The 19,172-nt window shown below is 44.7% G+C and overlaps 1 protein-coding gene across 2 annotated transcripts in view; it reads right to left on the bottom strand.

Annotated features, from left to right (window-relative positions):
• CHUK (component of inhibitor of nuclear factor kappa B kinase complex) overlaps positions 1–17,028 on the bottom strand; it is an 80,431-nt gene extending 63,403 nt beyond the window's left edge. The window contains exons 1-4 of one of the 2 annotated variants that reach the window (XM_048858427.2): positions 16,835–17,028; positions 15,931–16,025; positions 11,825–11,939; positions 6,613–6,682 (exon numbers count right to left, since the gene is read on the bottom strand). In XM_048858427.2, the coding sequence (XP_048714384.1) occupies positions 6,613–6,682; positions 11,825–11,939; positions 15,931–16,025; positions 16,835–16,957 (403 nt within the window). In that variant the 5' untranslated portion in view covers positions 16,958–17,028. The other variant, XM_075130746.1, reaches the window with a different exon arrangement.
• Positions 17,029–19,172: the final 2,144 nt, after the last annotated feature.

Genomic DNA, 19,172 nt, shown 5'->3' on the forward strand with positions numbered 1-19,172 from the left:
GCAGGAATACAAGACAGAGTTAAGACTTGTTTTGCAAAATTACTTGTAAGTTTCCACTTTCCAGTGTTCAATTGTTTATTTAACAATACAATTCAGTGTTGTTAACATGCATATGGCCATTTAAAAGTATCTGGCTGGACATTTCCTTGGAATGACTTCATTAGGCCATTCTCCAGGAGCTCCTCCTGCAGATACACCCACCTGGGTGTAGAGAAGACATTTTCACCAGCCAAGACCAACACTATCTCCCTAGACAGAGAGCTGTGCTGACTCGAGATAGAGTTGGTGCTTTTTATTCTCTCCTAGCAGTGCTGCTGGCAGAGCAATGGAAGCCAAGAGCAGGCATCTGAAAAGGCAGTATAGCAAAGATACCATTGCTGTGACTCTAGACCCCAGTCCAACTCAGCAGGAAGAGTAATGAGAAGATGCTGGCCACCAGGAGCAGGAACACACATCAGGCATTCTTGCTGCCCTAGACCAGGTCTGAAGTGTGTGTGACTAAAGTTAGGGTTGGTCGCGGGGGGGGCAAAGGGGATCCACACAGAGTTTCAGACGGTCTATCCTCCAATCCAGGGACTACAAAATTGATATTAGCACCTGAACCATCTTTTCCACATGTTGTTGATTTGGGGTATACACAGATGCTAGCCATGGCTGAAGCTTTCTGAGGTGTAGCCTGGTGTGTTGAACCACACAGGTACACAGGAGGCAGTTGTGTGCCATGGTGAGAGGATATGATTTCAGACATAGCACCAGATCCTGTAGCATCTCAAACCTGGATTGAGGTGGTAAAACCTTGGCATTTGTGGAATCTAAGACCACACCAATAAACTATCTTGGGGTACAGGTAGTAGAACTGATCTGTTCCATTCACCAGGAGCCCCAGTGCATCGAACATTGATACGATAGTGAAGATGCTGTATAACACCTGAGCCTCAACCAGTTATCCAGGTACATAGGGCCCTATGAAATGTTTTATTATGGATTTTCAGATTTATTCAGATTTTTTCCCATTTTTAAAAGATCTATGGATTTTTTAAATCAAAATTCTTTGATACACTGACAATTAAGTAGCCTTTCTATAAATGCATTAAAATGTTCAGAATTGGATTGCAATGGGAAAACATATTTTACAAAAAAAATCCTACAATTTAAGGAAAACATGCTGCAGATATACAGTACATGTGAAAATTAACACATTTTAAATCACTTTTTAAAGTAGCACTTGCTCAGGTGACCAAACAGATGTCGCTAAACAGTAATACAAAAAGTCCACAGAAGCGTGTGGGCACGCATGGGGGGGCAGGTGCATGTATGCTCTTTCTTTAAGCAGAGCACTCAGAGCCTAAATACTTGTTCAAACAGCAGGTGGCAGCAACCACTCTTGAAACATGCATCCGATGAAGTGAGCTGTAGCTCACGAAAGCATATGCTCAAATAAATTTGTTAGTCCCTAAGGTACCACAAGTACTCCTTTCTTTTTGTGAATACAGCCTAACACGGCTGCTACTCTGACTCCTGAGACAAAGGCTGGTACACAGACAGGATCGCCCCTGACCCCCACCCCAATGGAGACCAGCAAGGGGAAGGGGACACCCCAACTTCAGCCCCCACCCCTCAGGCTCTGCTCAACACAAAACAGGAGGCTCCTGATCCAGAGCAGCTTGACTCAAGTGTAGCTGCACAGTAGCTCAACCATGCAGCCCACCTTGCCTGCCGCTGTGGTCTCAATGCTGGGGAGAGCAGAATTCTGCATTAACGTTCTGATTCCATGATTCTATCCATGAACACAGATTTCATAGTACCCTAGGTATGGGAACACATGGACTCCTGATTTATGCAGATGAGTTCCCACCTACCACCATGCACTTTGAGTATCTGAGGAGTGGCTGAGAGACCAAACTAGAGCACTGAACTGACAGTGGGACCCATTTACCACAAATCTGAGAAACTTCCAATGGCAGTGTCAAATCACAACATGGAAGCAAGCATTCTTTAAGTGTATCAGTCCCCATGTTCCAGGAAGGAATAATCAAGGCTATGGTAACCACTAACCATGAGCAACTTTATTTTCTTCAGGAATTTGTTTAACTCTCTTAGATCTACAATAGGCCTGAGAACTTCTTTGGCTTTGGGGATCAGGAATAAAAGCCTTCCCCTCTGAGGCCTAATTGAACTTCCTCTGTGGCCCCAATTGAAGAAGCAACCAGATCTCCTAATGACGGATGATCTTGTCAGAGCAGTCACTGAAGGAGAGTAGGGAAGGGGGAGGGAGAGGGGTGTATAAATGAACCTGAGGGAATATTCCAGTTCTACCATGCTTAAGACCCACTGATCTGAGGTTATTTGGACCCACAGTCTTAGAAAGTGGGATAATCAGTTGAAAAACAAAGGGCAGGAAATAGAGGGAACTACAGACACTGGTGTACTGTCCTCAACAAACGCGTCAAAATGCTTGTTGGAATGCAGCAGCTGGAAAGCATGAGCCCACTAATGCTGAAGAGGAGGATGGTAGAGACTGCCCTGTATAACTCCTGCCCTTTCTCCTTGGCAAATCTTGAGACAGAGGAGGAAAACCCTGGAGTCTGTATGGCTGTTGATGACCAAAATGTTTCCTCTCTTTCACCAGAATACAGATCACTGGAATCCTTTAAGCTACAGAGCCCATCGTCCATCTTATCTGAACATAAACAGGGACCTTTGAAAGGGAGGTCCATGATGGTTTACTGGACTTCTGGCAAAATCCTGGATGACTGTAACCACGAACTTCTTCTCACTGTAACAGCTGATACCATGTTTCGAACCACCACATCTGCACTGCACACGATGTCCTGGAGAACAGTTCTGGCAATCAACTTGCCATCATCTACTATTACTGCAAACTCCTGCTTACAGTGCTTTGGCAGATTATAAAATTTAAAGATGTTGTTTTCCTAGAGGGTGGAGTCAGAGCAGCTCAGAAGTGCTTGTTGATTTGATTCTTGAGCTGAAGACTCCCTGTGGAATAAAGTTTGCATCCAAACAAGTCCAGTTCCTTTGCATCTTTTTGCCTGTCAGTGTTGTCACTAGGTACACGTCTCTCCCATTTATTAGCAGCTGTCACCAACAAGGAACCCAGGGGAGGATGGGAATACAAGTATTTATAATCCTTAGAGGGGATGTAGTATTTCCTTTCAGCACCCTTTGCTGTGTGGGGTAAGGAGAATGGTGTCATAACACTTTGACTGGCTCCATAATGGCTTCACCAATTGGCAGGACCACCCTGGCAGGGGCTGCTGATACGAAGATGTCCACCACTCGGAGGAGCTTAAACCTCTTGGAGATGTGTTTGTCACTGATACGGGATTCACCCAATGTCACATTAAACAGGTTGGATGGGGATCACTAACTGGCATGGGTTTAGTGCAACTGTGGCAGGATTTAAATCCCAGTGAGCACAGCATCGTTCTGGTACCAAAAGCCAGTTATCTGAAAACAAACTTAGTCTAGTCTTAGGACTACCAGTATAACTAGTAGGGCTGTCGATTAAATTTTGTTTAGTTAATCGCATGAGTTAATGGTGATTGATCATTATTAGCAGTTTTAATTGCACTATTAATCATTAGAATACCGACTGAAATTTATTAAATATTTTTGGATGTTTTTCTACATTTTTGAATATATTGATTTCAATTACAATACAGAATACAGTGTACAGTACTCACTTCATATTTTTATTACAAACATTTGCACTGTAAAGATGAGCAAAATAGTATTTTGCAATTCACATCTACAAGTACTGTTGTGCAATCTCTATCCTGAAAGTGCAACTTACGAAGGAATTTTGTTCCATAACTGCACTCAAAAACAAAACAATGTAAAACTTTAGAGCCTACAAGTCCACTCAGTCCTACTTCTTTTTCAGCCAATCGCTCAGACAAACAAGTTCGTTTACATTTGCAGGAGATAATGCTGCCCGCTTCTTGTTTACAATGTCACCTGAAAGTGAGAATAGGCGTTCGCATGGTGTTGTAGCTGGCGTTGCACGATATTTACATGCCAGATGCGCTATAGATTCATATGTCCCTTCATACTTCAATCACCATTCCAGAGGACGTGTCCCCATGCTGATGACTGGTTCTGCTCAATAATGATCCAAAGCAGTACAGACCAACACGTGTTCATTTTCATCATCTGGCTCAGATGCCATCAGCAGAAAGTTGATTTTCTTTTTTGGTGGTTCTGGTTCTGTAGTTTCCGCATCAGAGTGTTACTCTTAACATTTCAGATTCTTAAACCTTGGGTCGAGTGCTGTAGCTATTTTTAGAAATCTCACATTGGTACGTTCTTTGTGTTTTGTCAAATCTGCAGTGAAAGTTCTTAAAAGGAACACATGCTGGGTCATCATCCGAGATGCTATAACATGAAATATATGGCAAAATGCAGGTAAAACAAGAACAGAAGACATACAAGGAGTTCAGTCACAAATTTAATTGATGCATATTTTTTAAATGAGTGTCATCAGCATGGAAGCTTGTCCTCTGGATTGATGACCGAAGCATGAAGGTGCATACGAATGTTTAGCACATCTGGCATGTGAATATCTTGCAATGCTGTCTACAAGAGAGCCATATGAGAGCCAAGTGACACCTCACTTTCAGGTGATATTGTAAACAAGAAGTGGGCAGCATTATCTCCTGCAAACGTAAACAAACTTATCTGTCTGAGCAATTGGCTGAACAAGTAGTAGGACTGAGTGGACTTGTAGGCTCTAAAGTTTTACATTGCATTCAAAAACAACTTATTTTTTTGTACATAATTCTACATTTGTAAGTTCAACTTTCATGACAGAGATTGCACTACAGTACTTGTATTAGGTGAACTGAAAAATACTATTTCTTATTTTTTACAGTGCAAATATTTGTAATCTAAAGTAAAAGTGAGCACTGTATACTTTATATTCTGTGTTGTAATTGAAATCAATACATTTGATTATGTAGAAAACATCCAAAAATATTTACATAAATGGTATTCTATTGTTTAACAGCGCAATTATGCAATTAATCATGATTAATTTTTTTTAATCGCTTGACAGCCCTAATAACTAGCTAAACGAACTTACTCCTAACAATAAGAGGGTATATAGACAAAGAATTGAAGGTAGCACTTATAATAAATTGAAGGTTGCTATGACAACTGTCACGGGCAGCATGAAGGAACTGAAAGGGGTCCAGAGGTGGCTCCGCCCTCTTGTACCACCCCACGGTGGCATCAGATAGGAGGGGGCTCAAGCTGCCCCCATAGGTACAGCTGAGGGAAAAATATTCTCTAAAAGCAGTTCATAAGGCAAACACACACACCTAAAGTGGAACAGATCTGTGCAAACACTCAAAGAACAACACTTCTTCCCTGCAAAAGCAAAGAGATTTCTTTTGGTAGATTTGACTCACCCTGTAGTCCCAAGAAGAAGAGAATCATGTATATACATTATGTGTTCACAAACTCTTTACTATTAGTAAAATATGCTTAGCAGGTATGCTCTTTAAAGCATCTTGGGTTGCATGATAAATATAGACAATACAAATTCATCAATTTCTCAGGAAACACAACTCTAGGAGCTTGACTACACCATGGTGAGGGGTTAATCCACATTGAGTTAGCATGCAATTTGTAAGCCACGCTAATAGCATGCATCCAGGATGGCTGTGCCCTCTTTCAATTCACAACAAACGGCGAGGTTTATTGCATATTAAGTGCATGGCATTCTCGGAGGGAATCCCATGGTTCTTTGCTGCTGAACTGGGTGCATTCTGAATTTCTCATTCTGCATATTGCAGGATGCATTGTGGGATGCATAGCAGAAGCCAGGCAAGTTCAAATTTTTTTTTTTTTTTAAATCCTATGGTTCTACACTCTCAATCCCTTGCTTCCTTTCTGGGTAGCTAGCACCATTTTTGAATTGCTGTTGGCCAGCATGGACCTTATGCTGACAACTGTGAATATGCAGACACTCCTTGGACTGGGCTTTATTTCAGCACTCAAAACCAGGTGGCTTTGGTTTTGGACTTCACCCACCACATCACCAAGCAGAGATGTGGCTGCAGATGCAGCTCTTCCCTCAGCAGCAGCGGAGAAAGCAGGACGAGGAACAAGAGGATGACACTGAGCATCTGATATTATAAGAGCTGCTTCACACAGTGCCAGTGTGGACCACGCTATGTCAGCAGGAGATGCTCTCCTGCCAATTTAGCTACCACCACTCATTGGGAGTGATTTTAATTATGCTGGCAGGAGAGCTCTCCCCCACTGGCATAGAGCAGCTACGCAGGAGACCTTACTGTAGTGCACTGCTGTAAGGCCTGTAGTGTGGACTTAGTCTTAATGTGCTGTAATTAACTGCACACTGTGTATGTGGGCATTTTCACCCAGACTAACCTGAAGTTAAGGCAGATTTAAACCTCCAGAGAAGCCCTACGTGTCACAAATTATCCCAGTAAGCAGGACAAAAGAGCCTTCCACTACTAGAGATACCTGCTTTGTTTTGACAACTTGCTTTTGCAGGGTTTTGTTGAAACATCAAAACAGTTACATATAGCGAACATGAAAAGGCAAGAAAGGCAGCAGATTACGTACCAATGTCGCAAAGCAGAGAAAGTATTTGACTTTCCTTAAGTCCACAGCAATTTTCTGGTTTGTTTAACAACTACAGAAAAGAAAAATAAGTCTAAGTCGGCAATGCAAGAATTATTTGTTAAGATCTTCTGTCCTCAATCACTACAACATGAGAAAACAATTAAATTCACACTTAATTAAAATGGGCTACAAAATTAATTGGTCCTGTGAAAAAGAATAAAAGGTACAGAAAGACAAAAGTATATATGAGCAAGAAACTGGTTTGAAAAGAAGATTCCAAGTGTGTGAAGGTTGTTGTAGTTACATATAACACAGTCTTGTAGGCTGTTTAGAGGCCAGGCAATGACAGATTCAAAACTGACAGCCATTACGGCGAGATCATGGCCCCCAGAGAGTCTGCACATTCCCCAAAAACTTGACAAATTCAAAACATTATATGAAAGCAAACAAATGAAATTTATGACTGACCCAAGTCTCAGGAGCAAGATCACTGCTTGGAGGATCAACTGCGCTAAACAAATAATATAAACTAGGGGTCTCAAAGTCCCTGTCCACGGGCCATCTGCAGCCCAAGAACCTCCCCACTGCGGCCCGCGGAAACATTTAATAAAGTTCTTTCATCCAGCCCTCAAGGCTGCCCGCCGAAAGTGGGTGGGAGGGTCAGGAGGGGAGCTGGCAGGAGAGATTCACATGCCTCTCCCCACAACGTTGCTCCATCCTGCTGCTCCTGGGACCCACCCAGGGGTTGCACTCGGCAACGTGTAATTCACCTCGGGCAGCTCGTCTCCCTGCAAGCGGTTCCATATCCCCGCTGTTGCCGGTGGAGGAGAGATCCATGCAGCCATGCTGTCTACTGCAGGCGCCGCCCCCTGCAGCACCCATTGGCTGGGGGAGAGGGACACAGATACCACCACTAGTCGCTGGGCAGAGTCAGCCATGGAGGCAGCATCATTAGTTGCCAGGCAGAGTCATTTGGGGCAGCATGAGGCCAAGGGAGCAAGGGAAAAGGGTGGGAAACGGGCTGGGGAGGTGGCGTGAACACCATCTTCAGTGACATTATTGGCCCGCTGGGGGGGGTTGAGGACTGGCACTGGCCCTAAGGTAAATTGAGTTTGAGACCCCTGGTCTAAACCATTTCTGAGGAGCCAAGGAAAATCAGGCCAAGTGACAAGAAGAAACAGAAAGGAGCACATGTATATGCATGCATGCATGCATACACACACACACACACGGAGCATGATGCCCTGTAGTCCCTAGGTTAGTACTCCATGAAAAGAACAGGAAGGAAACACACGGGGCCAGATTTTTGCTATGTCTAAGGGGGTGAAGGGGCAGTCAGGGAACCAGTTACAGCTCCCTGTTCTCTGCTTGACCCAGAGTGACAGCTGCTTTAATCTGAACAAGTTGGCTATGGACCATCCATCAGCAGGAATTGCATGGCACCTTAGCCACACACACCAGCACAAGGAGCAATGGGTAGGAAGGCACACAAGCCAGCTACATGGGCTCTGCACCTGCTGGAGACTCCCCCTCCCGAACACTAGGGCATCCCTGACTAGGGCATTGCAATTAGTCTCCATTCCCTTTGCACCACCTGAGCAGTGCAGAGAGCCTGCCCTTCAGTCATGCTGATGCCTGGAATGTATCAGAAAGAGGTGTGCTCTCTTCTGCAATGACTGCATAACCCTCTAACGTTGATCCATCCAATGCCGGCCTGCAAGTTACTGCCCTTACCAGATCAACTGAGTTCATTAAATGCTAGCTGGCATTCTGAACCATTGAGCAGTCAGTGAGTACTTTTAGGTCACTTCGCCTAATTTCTGTTCACCTACTAATCATATATTTAGCCAGGCAGATCAAGTGATTGGTATTTCATCATAAGGCCTAGCTAGCTGTGTGTTATCTATCATTTAATCCCTCTTCATCACTGAATATTTATTTGGGATTTAAGCACTCTGTCTCTCATTCTTCGATTTTTCAATCTACTTGAAAGCTAAGCGCTTGCCTTATTAACCAACTGTCCATTGGATTGCCCCCAGCATGGCTGGCTCTACTAACCATTTGCTACCCTCTTACATGTGCGATCTTCATCTCTGCTCCTCTATTCCCCCACCCCTGTACCCTTCCATCCTAACACCACACACACTCCCCACCATCATCTGTACATTTGCATCTCTTCCTCCTGTCCTTGCTCTACCTCTCTCACTCCCACAAATCCACATACCTCTTCTGCCTTCCTCACTTCCATAATCACTTGTCCCATTCCAATCCTCCCTCGCTAACACTTTGCTTCCTTTAACCTCAACTGTTTCCTTCCTCCTGTCCCCACTAAAATGCCAAGTCCATCTAAAAGAAAACTTCTTCCAACCACAACTTCACGATCTCCCAGCTCTCACTGAGACCTGGACTCTCCCTGGCCCTTCTCTCCCCCTCATACTGCCTCTGTTGCAACTTTCCTATTGCAATCACTCCTCATCAACTCTCCTTGCACAAAACTGTCCTGCACAGGTTATAGTTGGGGTATTTGGCTCCCCTCTCTTATTTCTATCACTTCCAATGCCTTCCTGCTTCTTCTTTTCACTCATCTTTTGGACTACCCTCCTCTTTCTTCCACTCCATGTTGCTGTGATCTATGGCCCACCTTATTCCATCTCACTGACCATCCTCAATGACTGACTCTTGGCTCCCATGCTTCACAATCCCTCACTTTCATTTTGGCTACTTCAGCCTCCAAACTGATGTCCCAAATGATCCCTAGGTAGCTGCCCACCTTCCTGCCTTCATCTCTTCATTTGATTAGCTCCTTCATTCACCTGATCTGGTCTTCATCAAATACTACTCTCTCTGACCTTTCCATCACTGAATTCCTCCCTCTTACCATTACCTCATCTCCTCAGCACTGCCCACACCACTTCTGGAACCACCAATTCATCAACATCTATTATCTCTCTTCTGCTTTTCACCACCCTTGTTCTCACATCTCAGCAGTCCCACAACGATGCAAGCTTTCTCCGCTACATATTCACTCCGTTGTCTCAGCTAAGTAGTTCTACTTCTCCCCTCTCACTGAATGCCACACGCACAACTCAGACAATCCCCCCCCCCCCCATCTTTGATCCCCTCAAGTCCTACCTCTACTCAGGATTTCTTCAAGGAAAAAAACGTAACATCCAACATGACCTCTTCCTATCACTTACAGAGTTCTCACCTGCTTTCCTATGTCACCCAGAGGCTCCCCCCTCTCCCTCATTCTTCTCAACTTCTAACTTTCATCATGTGTTCTCCACCCAGGGGAAAAGGCTTTTGTCCCCTGATTACAGAACACTCACCCAGACCCCCATCTCACACCCAATCTCTTCTTTCCAAAACTCTCATTCAATCACTGTAACCACCCCTGGAGTTTCTTTCCTCCAGCTCCATCCACCTTCCACCCTCTATGCTCCCTGAAAGTGTTGTCAGAGTCTAAAATGATCTCTTTCTGCCCAAACATGAAGGCCTGTCCTCCAGCCTCATGCTCCTCAACTTATCAGCTGGCTTTGACAACCATGCTCCTACCCTTGAAATCTTGTCCTCCCTTGGCTTTAGTGACTCCATCCTCTGTCCTGGGTCTCCTATCACCAAACAAAGCATCTTAAATACATGCTAGGGTGATCATGTTTTTAAAAGTTGGTGCCATTAGTGATCTACTAGTGTAGACAGGGCATACACAGCATGCCTAAGGACAGAGAAGGAGTCATTGGCAGAATCAGGCTCATTTCTCTTCAGACAACACTCCCCACAGATCAAGATGACCAGTAACTGATAAAGACCACAATTTAGTATCAGACTATTTTCCAGCCTTGGTGCTGTTACAGAACTTTAACTAGATATTGACATCAGTGCAAAATAAAGATGTCACCACACAAGTGCAGAAAAGAGATGAAAATGAGATCACAGATGATTAAAAATATGCTGTAGTGCTTCTCCCTCTTTAGGTGTGAAGCATTAGAGGTGATCATTTGGACTAGAGCATTTCACTTCCAGAACAGCCACAGGCACCAACACAGCTTTCAAGGTCTGAAAAACCTAACAAATGGTACACTGAAATGAGATTTGATGTAACCAAGGTCGCCTGAGCCTGGCCCTCCTCCTAGTCCTTCAGGTTTCCCCATGCTCCTATTCACCGAAGGCAGAACCTCTGAGTGGGGCCCTGCTATCCATATTATCAGTTCAGTATCTCTGTATATCCCTAACCTGTCCCCTCCGGGTTCAGACTTTCAGTTTCCTCCTCCTGAGAATATCCAACCAGGGATTGCTCCAATTGCTTCAAATAAAGCCAGAAGTATTTAACATAGAAAACAAAGAGAAGATGAAAGTGAAATGGAAAAAATCATGGATATAATAGGATAAAAGTTAGTTACTGATTAAACAGAATTCAAAGTCTCTCATTGTTAAAGCCCATTTGCCTCTCTCCCAGTCCTTAGTCTGTGGCACATCTGACTTGTCTGCTATTTACACTGTAGTCAAGAGCCTTCCTCATCATTTTAGATACAAGATCAAATTCTTGTCCAATCCCTCATTTAGTTACCTTTGTTTCTTAGTCTACAAATGAAAGTGTGTCATTCCCAATTCCCACTGCAAGGGAAGGGAGTACAAAGTGTGCTGATCTATATCACTGCCCTCTATTAAAACTACTGAAAAGTGCTGGTGAATACACCATTAAGCATTTCTTCCAAGGTGCTGTCTAGTGTCTTCCTAAATGAAAGTCGCCCATGCAATGGCCTAAACACATTCCTAAATCAATAGGGAATATTAGCATTTTGGTAGCTTCAGCCCAGGAAGATTCTACACTGATGGAAGCCATGTGAGAATCTAAATAAATCGACAATTTAGTGTGACATCTTTCATACTTTTACATACTCCAGAATAACTTCTCTATTATGTATCTGTATCAAACACACTGCTGGTTAAATAAGAGCTTGATTTAACTACTAGAATTTGTACCACACTAATTTAGTTCCTATGACGGGAGTGTAAAAAGGGGATTGCACTTGTACTACTCACCACTGTAAGATACTCTGGTGCAAACCCCTTCTTACACTGGTGTGGGTGCACCTGTGGATTTGCACTTGCATTTGTTACACAGGTGCAAAAATCCCAATCCACTTAGTCGCACAGACAGTCAACTTTGAAATCACTTATTCAGCTATAATTTCAAACAAGCAGGTTTTACCTTTCTGAGATCACCTCCTGAACAGTACTCCATTGCAAGAAGAGGGACATCATTAACTAGGAAGTTCATCTCGTCTGGAACATCACAGGCCTTTACTACATAGGGGTTGTTTAACCTAAACAAATGGAAAGCGTGATGAAAATCTTGACACATATTTCAGCAGAAGATCAAGCAACAGAAGCAAAATGTGTTTCAAATATGTGCACAGTAAGATTTCTTTCCCAAAAACATTTAATGTTAAAAGTGCGATGGCCAGCAAGTAATTGTCATCAAGTTATCCCAGTGTTACCCAAGGACAGTAAACAAAGTTCATACTTTCTAAGAACAAGCAGATCAGTGATGAGTGGAAAGTTAGTCTTATGGTTAAGGACTGGATTGGGACTCAAGAGATTTGGGTTCAAGTCCCTGTGTGACGATGGGCAATGTCACTTAATCTGCACTTCAATTTCTGTATCTGTACAAGAGGGATGATACCTCCTTACCTCCCAGCAGTGTTGGGAAGATACATTTGTTAAGGTCTGTGATGCCCTCAGATACTTTTCTATGTGAATACCTACATAGGTAGAAGATGTGTACATAAGGAAAGGGGGAGCCATTTAATATCTATTTCCTGGTCATGTCTGAAAATACACCTGTCAACCTCTCAAAACAACATGAGGGGAACACAGAGGATCCAAAGAGCCAAAGTTGGGAATACTGAGATTGTACTTCTGATGGAAACACACAGCCAACTCAGTGTCAACTAAGAGATTCAATATGTTGCATAAAGCAAACTCTCCATAACACTCTAAACATTTCCATCTTTTTTTTTTGTTAACTCGTCTAGTAATATTTTCTTTCCTAGTCTCTACTTCCCTTCTAGATTTTGCAGCCTCACTCATATCATCTACCTTTCAATCATAATTGCCCCTCAGACTGGCTTTTTCTACAATTTTTGCCCTTTTCAGTTTTCAGCTAGTTCCTTCTCAAAAGGCTGTTTCTCGCTCTACGAAATTTTGCTTTTATATGGTGGTTACCTTGTCATCCATTTTTACGGTCAGTGTTGTCCCTCTTCTTTCCCGGTCTCTCCCTACCACTGTTCTTCCCTTTCTCCCACTTCTACTTCTCCTTCCTCACTTTAACCCAGCCTCTAGTGCCTTTATGTGGGCAAAAGCACTGGCCCGGCCTGACCTCTAACTTCAGTTAAGGATTTTGGAGAATGAGCCCATGGACAGTGAATGCACAGGGTATCTGTAATCAGGTGAGTGCTCTGACCAGCGCCCAGGAGAGAACCAGTGCCATGCCCAAGTCTGTTTCAGGCTTGCGCCCCATGGTCTCAACATTTTGTTCAACACAAATTTATGAAGTTTTCAAAAATAAAGTGATGCTCCAACTCAACTCTGGCCTTTCCGAGCCTCCTGCCCCCAAAGAGAACACAGCCCCTTATTGAACCCCCTTCTCAGTCCTGTGACAGACCGGTAGCCCTTATCCATTCCTGACTATTTCACCGTCACAGTACTGCTGTCCAATGAAGCAGTTAGCTGACAAATCTGAGTGAACTGAGTCAAGTAATGGAATCTGCTGTGACCCTTCGAAGTACTATGTTTTGGGCAAGTGGTGAAATCCTGTCAAAAGGAACACAATGCTGAAAGCAAAAATTTTAAACTACTACTGCAGTTCTTGTAAGAAGAGAGATTTTGTTCACATGTAGGAGTGGTGTTTCAGCCTGTGCAGGCAGATATTGCATGTCACCCTTCTGTTCTTACTGAACTAAGCAGGGCTGGGCCTGATTAGTTCATTGATGGGAGACCAAAGAAAACCAAGGCAAAGAGGGATTCAGCAGCTGACACTCTTTCTCTGAGTCAGGACTGAACCTGTATGATATTAAATGTTACTATGCTACTGAAGGCACGGTGAGTCTGATGAGATGTAGAACAGAAGTTCTGACTTTTCATGTTTATTAGGAAGTCTATGCCATGTATGAACCCTGGTGTTTTGACCAAATACCAATAGTAGTACTTATAATTTATCTAAAATTCTCCCTGCAGTTTTAAATGGCTATTGTAATGTTCACTTCATGTTCTATTCTAAAGCACAGCAATGAACTGTTAAACAGCAGGCCATATGCCATCCGAGAGGTAGCTGAATTTTAGAGGCAGATGTCATTTCTTGGCACATATTCAGGCCAAAGTGCTCTGGACTCCATTATCGAAATACAAGGTAGTGCTGTATCAGCATAGAAAGCCATACAGGTTTACACGGAAATTCCGTGGATAGGGATTATGTTAACCTAATATTGTTTTATAAAACAAGCTCTAGTTATGTGATCACTTACACTTGTGCATTTTCTTTCAGTTTTATGTTCATCGGTTATATATGCTACATCACTCACATGCAATATTCAGAGAAAAACAGGATGAAACCCATTGCAGCAAAGACACGAATCAGAGCAGTAGCAGAAAGTCTATACAACAGAATATACTGGACACAAACATGGATCTGGGCCCATATACTTCTGCTCCCTCCCTCCAGCCTGAGCCTTTCATTATAGAGTATCTATCCAACTGAGATCAGAAGCTCCAAGAGCCAGGCACTTCACTTGTGAAAAGTGAAATGCATACTTCTAGCACTATATAGTAATAATTAAAATAAGCAGTTACTATTAGGATGACTTTGGCTTACTGTGATTCATATATGTCTCACAAATGTACTGGGGACACAGAAGAGTTAAGTGCCCAAGATGCATTAATAATAGCTTCATACTTGCAGAACAGCTGCTGAACTTGTGCAGGTGCTCTCAAGATGGGTACTGTGTACATAGCAAAGCCCTGAGTTGCACTCCTGTGCCAAATGCAGCTCCAGCTCTGCCCTGTGCACTTCTTATGTTGAATTGTCAGGAGTGCAGCTAATAGCTCAGCTAAGGGGTCTGTCCACTACAAGTTACCCTAAAACACACCACCCTTTTAAGAAAGTCAGTCATCTTTCCATGTTACAAATTATAGAAAATCTTGTCCTTAAATGTAATTTCTAATGGTGTTAACATTTATTTACAGCTTCTGAGCATCTATGGCATCTTCAAATAAAAATTTAGTTTCTATTTTGTTTGAGACGGAGAATGGAAATACATTAATATTAGATCACTAGAGCATAGCCAGTAGTTCTCAACATACTATGCCCCCTGCTGCCCCATGACTGAACCAGAAAATGTCAAGAAAGTTTTACAGACTCTGTGACCTCCATGACATAATCTTAGCCTTAATTATAGACCACTAAATTTCACCTAGTTATCTCCATATTGAGTCCAATAACTTGGAGGTTAAACTAAACTGTTGTGTGCCACAAACAGAAGACAGGAGCGACTGAGGTGCCACAAATGCAGGAGGCCCCAGCAGTGGCAGGAAATTGATTAGGTGAGTCGTGCCCAGATGATCCCTGCAGGTGAACCACACCCCATACCACTCTGCCCAACCCCAAAACTGGCAGTCAGTATGACAGAAAGATTTTTAAAGACTCCAAGCAATGGTAGGTGCCTCACTCCCCCCGGTAAGCTGTTCCAATACTAGGAAACCATGTCTTGTTTCAGGATAGAATTTGTCCAATTACAGCTTCCAGCCCTTGGACCCTTTGTCAGCCAGGTTTTTAAAAAAAAAAAAAAAAAAACTGCTCAGATCTCTTTTCTGCATAGCAGTGCCTAAATGCATTGATCAAGTCACCTCTCAACCTTCTCTTCGATAAACCGAGTAATGTGAACGTAAAACAGGCAACTGGAATTCTATGAAATCCTGTCACATGCAAAGTTCATGTCTGGGCCAGGAGCAAACAAGACATCTCACTGCAGAGGGTAGTTTTTCCATAAAACTATAAGACTGTGAAAAGAGAAGCTTATTAATTTATCATAATTATAGCGTTTTACCTTTACAGTATCAGTGTAAAGTTGATTTTTTTTTTTAATTACAGCTTTCTTTCCAGTGGACTAAAGATGCTCACTCTCACCTCTTAGGATAAGATTAAGACCAAAAGAAAAGTCTATGGTCTACTTCTGAGTCTGAAATGCAAATGCTCCCCAATTGATTTGAGGACACCCGCTCCCAAAAGCGAGGGAAAAGATCATGATGGAGCATACTTACTTCTTCATGATTTGGATTTCATGGCACCACCGGTCTTTGTTTTTCATGCTTAGTTCCAGTCGACAAGATTTAATAGCTATCTTATCACCTAAATCCTACAACAAAAACAATCAATCAATGTGCTATGGCACAACAATCAGTCTGGGAATTAGCCAGGTTTCAGCACAGTGGAGTAGGATGGTTGTAGCAGAGGGGCATGATACTGGGGATCAATGGGTGGGGGGGGGGAAATCAGTGTAGGGCCAGAACAAGGGGGGGAATGAGTGGGTCAGGATGAAGGGATGTTGGTGGGGTCAGTTCATTAGGTTATCAGGGGCATCTATGTGGAGCTGAGGTGGGAGGGTTATTAGGTATTTGGGGGTGGTCAGTGCGGTCAGGGGTCACAGAGATCAGAGAGTGTTGGGGAAAGCAGTGAAGAGAACAACATGGAGTTACCGAAATGCCAGAATGAAATTGATGGGGGTAGGGAATTATCAGTGGGGAAGGGGTTATCCAGGGGTCAGTGGGTTTGGTGGAAGGGTTACGCTGGGGGGGGGGGGCTGAGAGGGCACTAGATGATCAGCAGGGACTACCCAGGGGTGGGGGCACTACCCAGGGATCCGTTGGGATAACCCAGTAGTTGGCAGGGGCTACCGGGGATAGGGGTAGCTATGGACTCGGTGGGGCCGGGGGGGAGTAGTACCCAGGGGCAGATTACCCGGGCGGGGAGGGGGGGAAGAGGGGTGACCAGATAGTAAGTGTGAAAACCTGGAGAGCGGCAACAGGCTGCCTCTGTAAGACAAAGCCCCTAATGTCGGGACAGCGGCTCACGCGAGGGCCAAGGGGGGGCTACCGGGGCTTCGGCTGACACCCGCGCGGGGAGCAGGGCGGTTACCCCGGGTGGCTATTGGAGGCTCCCCCGCACCTGGTGCTGGTACAGACAGACGTTGCCGAAGCCGCCAGTTCCCAGCCGCTCCCGCATTTCCCAGGGGCCGCAGCTGCCCCCGGGCTGCCCCCGCAGCGCCGCGCCCACCGGGGGCCGCTCCATCCCACGCCAGGGCCCGCAGCAACCCCCCACCAGCCCGGAAACCAGGGCTTCTCCCCAAGCTCGCCGACGTCACTTCCCGCGAGACTCGGGGCGGGGCGGCGGGTAAAAGCATCACTCGCTCGCCCTCCCTGCTAACGGCCGAGGCGCAGCGCGTGCTGGAGCCACGGCCCCGACCCCACCCGGCTCCCGGCTGCGGGGGGAGGGGGCCCCCCTTCGCCCCGGGCCCCGCCCCCTCTGACCAGGCCCCCGCCTGGCAAAACAGCAACCCAAATCAGCGACGCAGAAATGCTCCCCGAAAGCCTTGGCAGGGCAGGTTGCAGATTTGGCGTCAAAGCTCTGATGTCACACAGGCTGTGTTGCGTTGAGTACAGGAGCAAAACTGCCCCTGAATTCAAGGGGGCGTAGAGCCACTACATCACACTCAGGCATAGGGTTGGCAGGATTTGATTTTTATTAGAGACTGTCAAGTTCATCAAAGGCACATAAACCTATGGAAAAATATCTCTAGCACTAATCTTCAAAGATTACAGATGATCAGCAAAGTAAGAAAATGTTACTTAAGTATATTTGGTATATTTTGATATGTGAGTTTGACAATTTGTGTTTTAGAAGTTATAAAGTATTATTTATATTTGTCATTAAATATTTGTCTGACAACCCCACCCCCATAATTTTCTTCAACTGAAAATTTAAATAAACATCTAAAATTGCTTAAGAATAAACTATGTCTGTCAAAATTATAACAAATAAAAATCAAATTCTGCCAAGCCTACTTATAAACAAATACAATTCCTAGCCAAAAACATTATTAAGGTAGAATTAGGGCTACTCAGATGCATCCCCCACTTTTCAATTTTAAAAGGCATTTTACTATGGAAAATAAAATGTAAACCACAGAGCATTACCTTATACCGAATGTCATACATACCTGATTTTGCATGACTATGTTAACCTCTTCATTTTAAGTACTATGATTTTATTATCTTAAGGTGGCTACGTAGGTAACACATAACTAACTGGAAGCATATGGAATCTTTGCAAACAAATATAAAACTTCAGGCCTCATTCCACAAATGGAGAAGAGAAAGGATGGAGGGTCTTCTGGTTAAAGCACAAGACTGAGAGTCAGGACATTTGCGTTCTATTCTTTGTTCTGCCACCATGGTGCTGCCTGACCTTGCTCAAGTGACTTCGCATCTCAGTTCCTCAGTTTCCTCATCTTTAAATACTTATTCCTGTTTTGATTGCTTTATCCTTTTTGGTGATTCTTTGTAAGCGTTACACAAATAAAACTCTTTTCTGCTTAAAAAAAAAAAATTGGAAACAAGGACTTGGCAGCTCTACACATTAGAATCAAGGTTGGTCAAGAAATGTTTACCAATTAAGAGTATGCTTAGGATCATGGGCGGTGGGTGAACCCCGGCATAGACACTGACTCTGTGGGTGCTCCGGGGCTGGAGCATCCACGGAAAAAAAATAGCACCCACCAACAGCACTGCAGATCAGCTCCTCTGCCTCCTGTGCAGCGCCTTCAACCCATGATCAGCTGTTTAGCAGCCTGCAGGAGGCACTGGGGGTGGGAGGGGAAGCAGTGGGGTCAGGAGGAGGTGGAGCGAGGGTGGGGCATGCTCAGGAGAGGGGGCAGAATGGGGTGGGAAGAGGCAGAGCAGGGGTGGGAAGGAGCAGGGGCGGAGCCTTGAGGGAAGGGAGGGCTGGGGCACACCCAGGGAAATTAGAAAGTCAGCACCTCTGAACCCTGGGCTCGGGGAAGTTAGTCCCCGGCCCCACCACTCCTGCCAAAGCCCAGAGCCCCCGTGTGGCACCAGTCCCAGGCCACCCGAGTGACCCCCCTCCCTCAGCCCTGGAGTGCCAGGCGGGTGAGCAGGCGACACTTCCTCCCACCCAAGTGCTGGGCAGGAGAGCTGGCGGCATGGCCCCCTCCAGCCACGGAGCACTGAGCAGGTGGCACGCCCCCCACCAATCCCTGGAGTGCAAGCCAGCCCGCATTAGCCCCAGCCTAGGGCCCTGGCAGGAAAAGCCCCCCATATCACAGCACCAGGAAACAGGAAGGGGCCAGGGCGGAGCGTGAGCAGGGCCACGCAAGGTTGTTTGGGGAGCCTCAGCCTTCCCCAGCCTTCGATACCTGCCACCCAAGTTGGGGATGCTGCCTTGTTTGTGGAGAAGCCAGAGATTTTCAGCTTTGCCCTTCAAAGTT

Source organism: Caretta caretta, chromosome 7 (genome assembly GCF_965140235.1).
Source record: "Caretta caretta isolate rCarCar2 chromosome 7, rCarCar1.hap1, whole genome shotgun sequence".
Classification (NCBI taxonomy): domain Eukaryota; kingdom Metazoa; phylum Chordata; order Testudines; family Cheloniidae; genus Caretta; species Caretta caretta.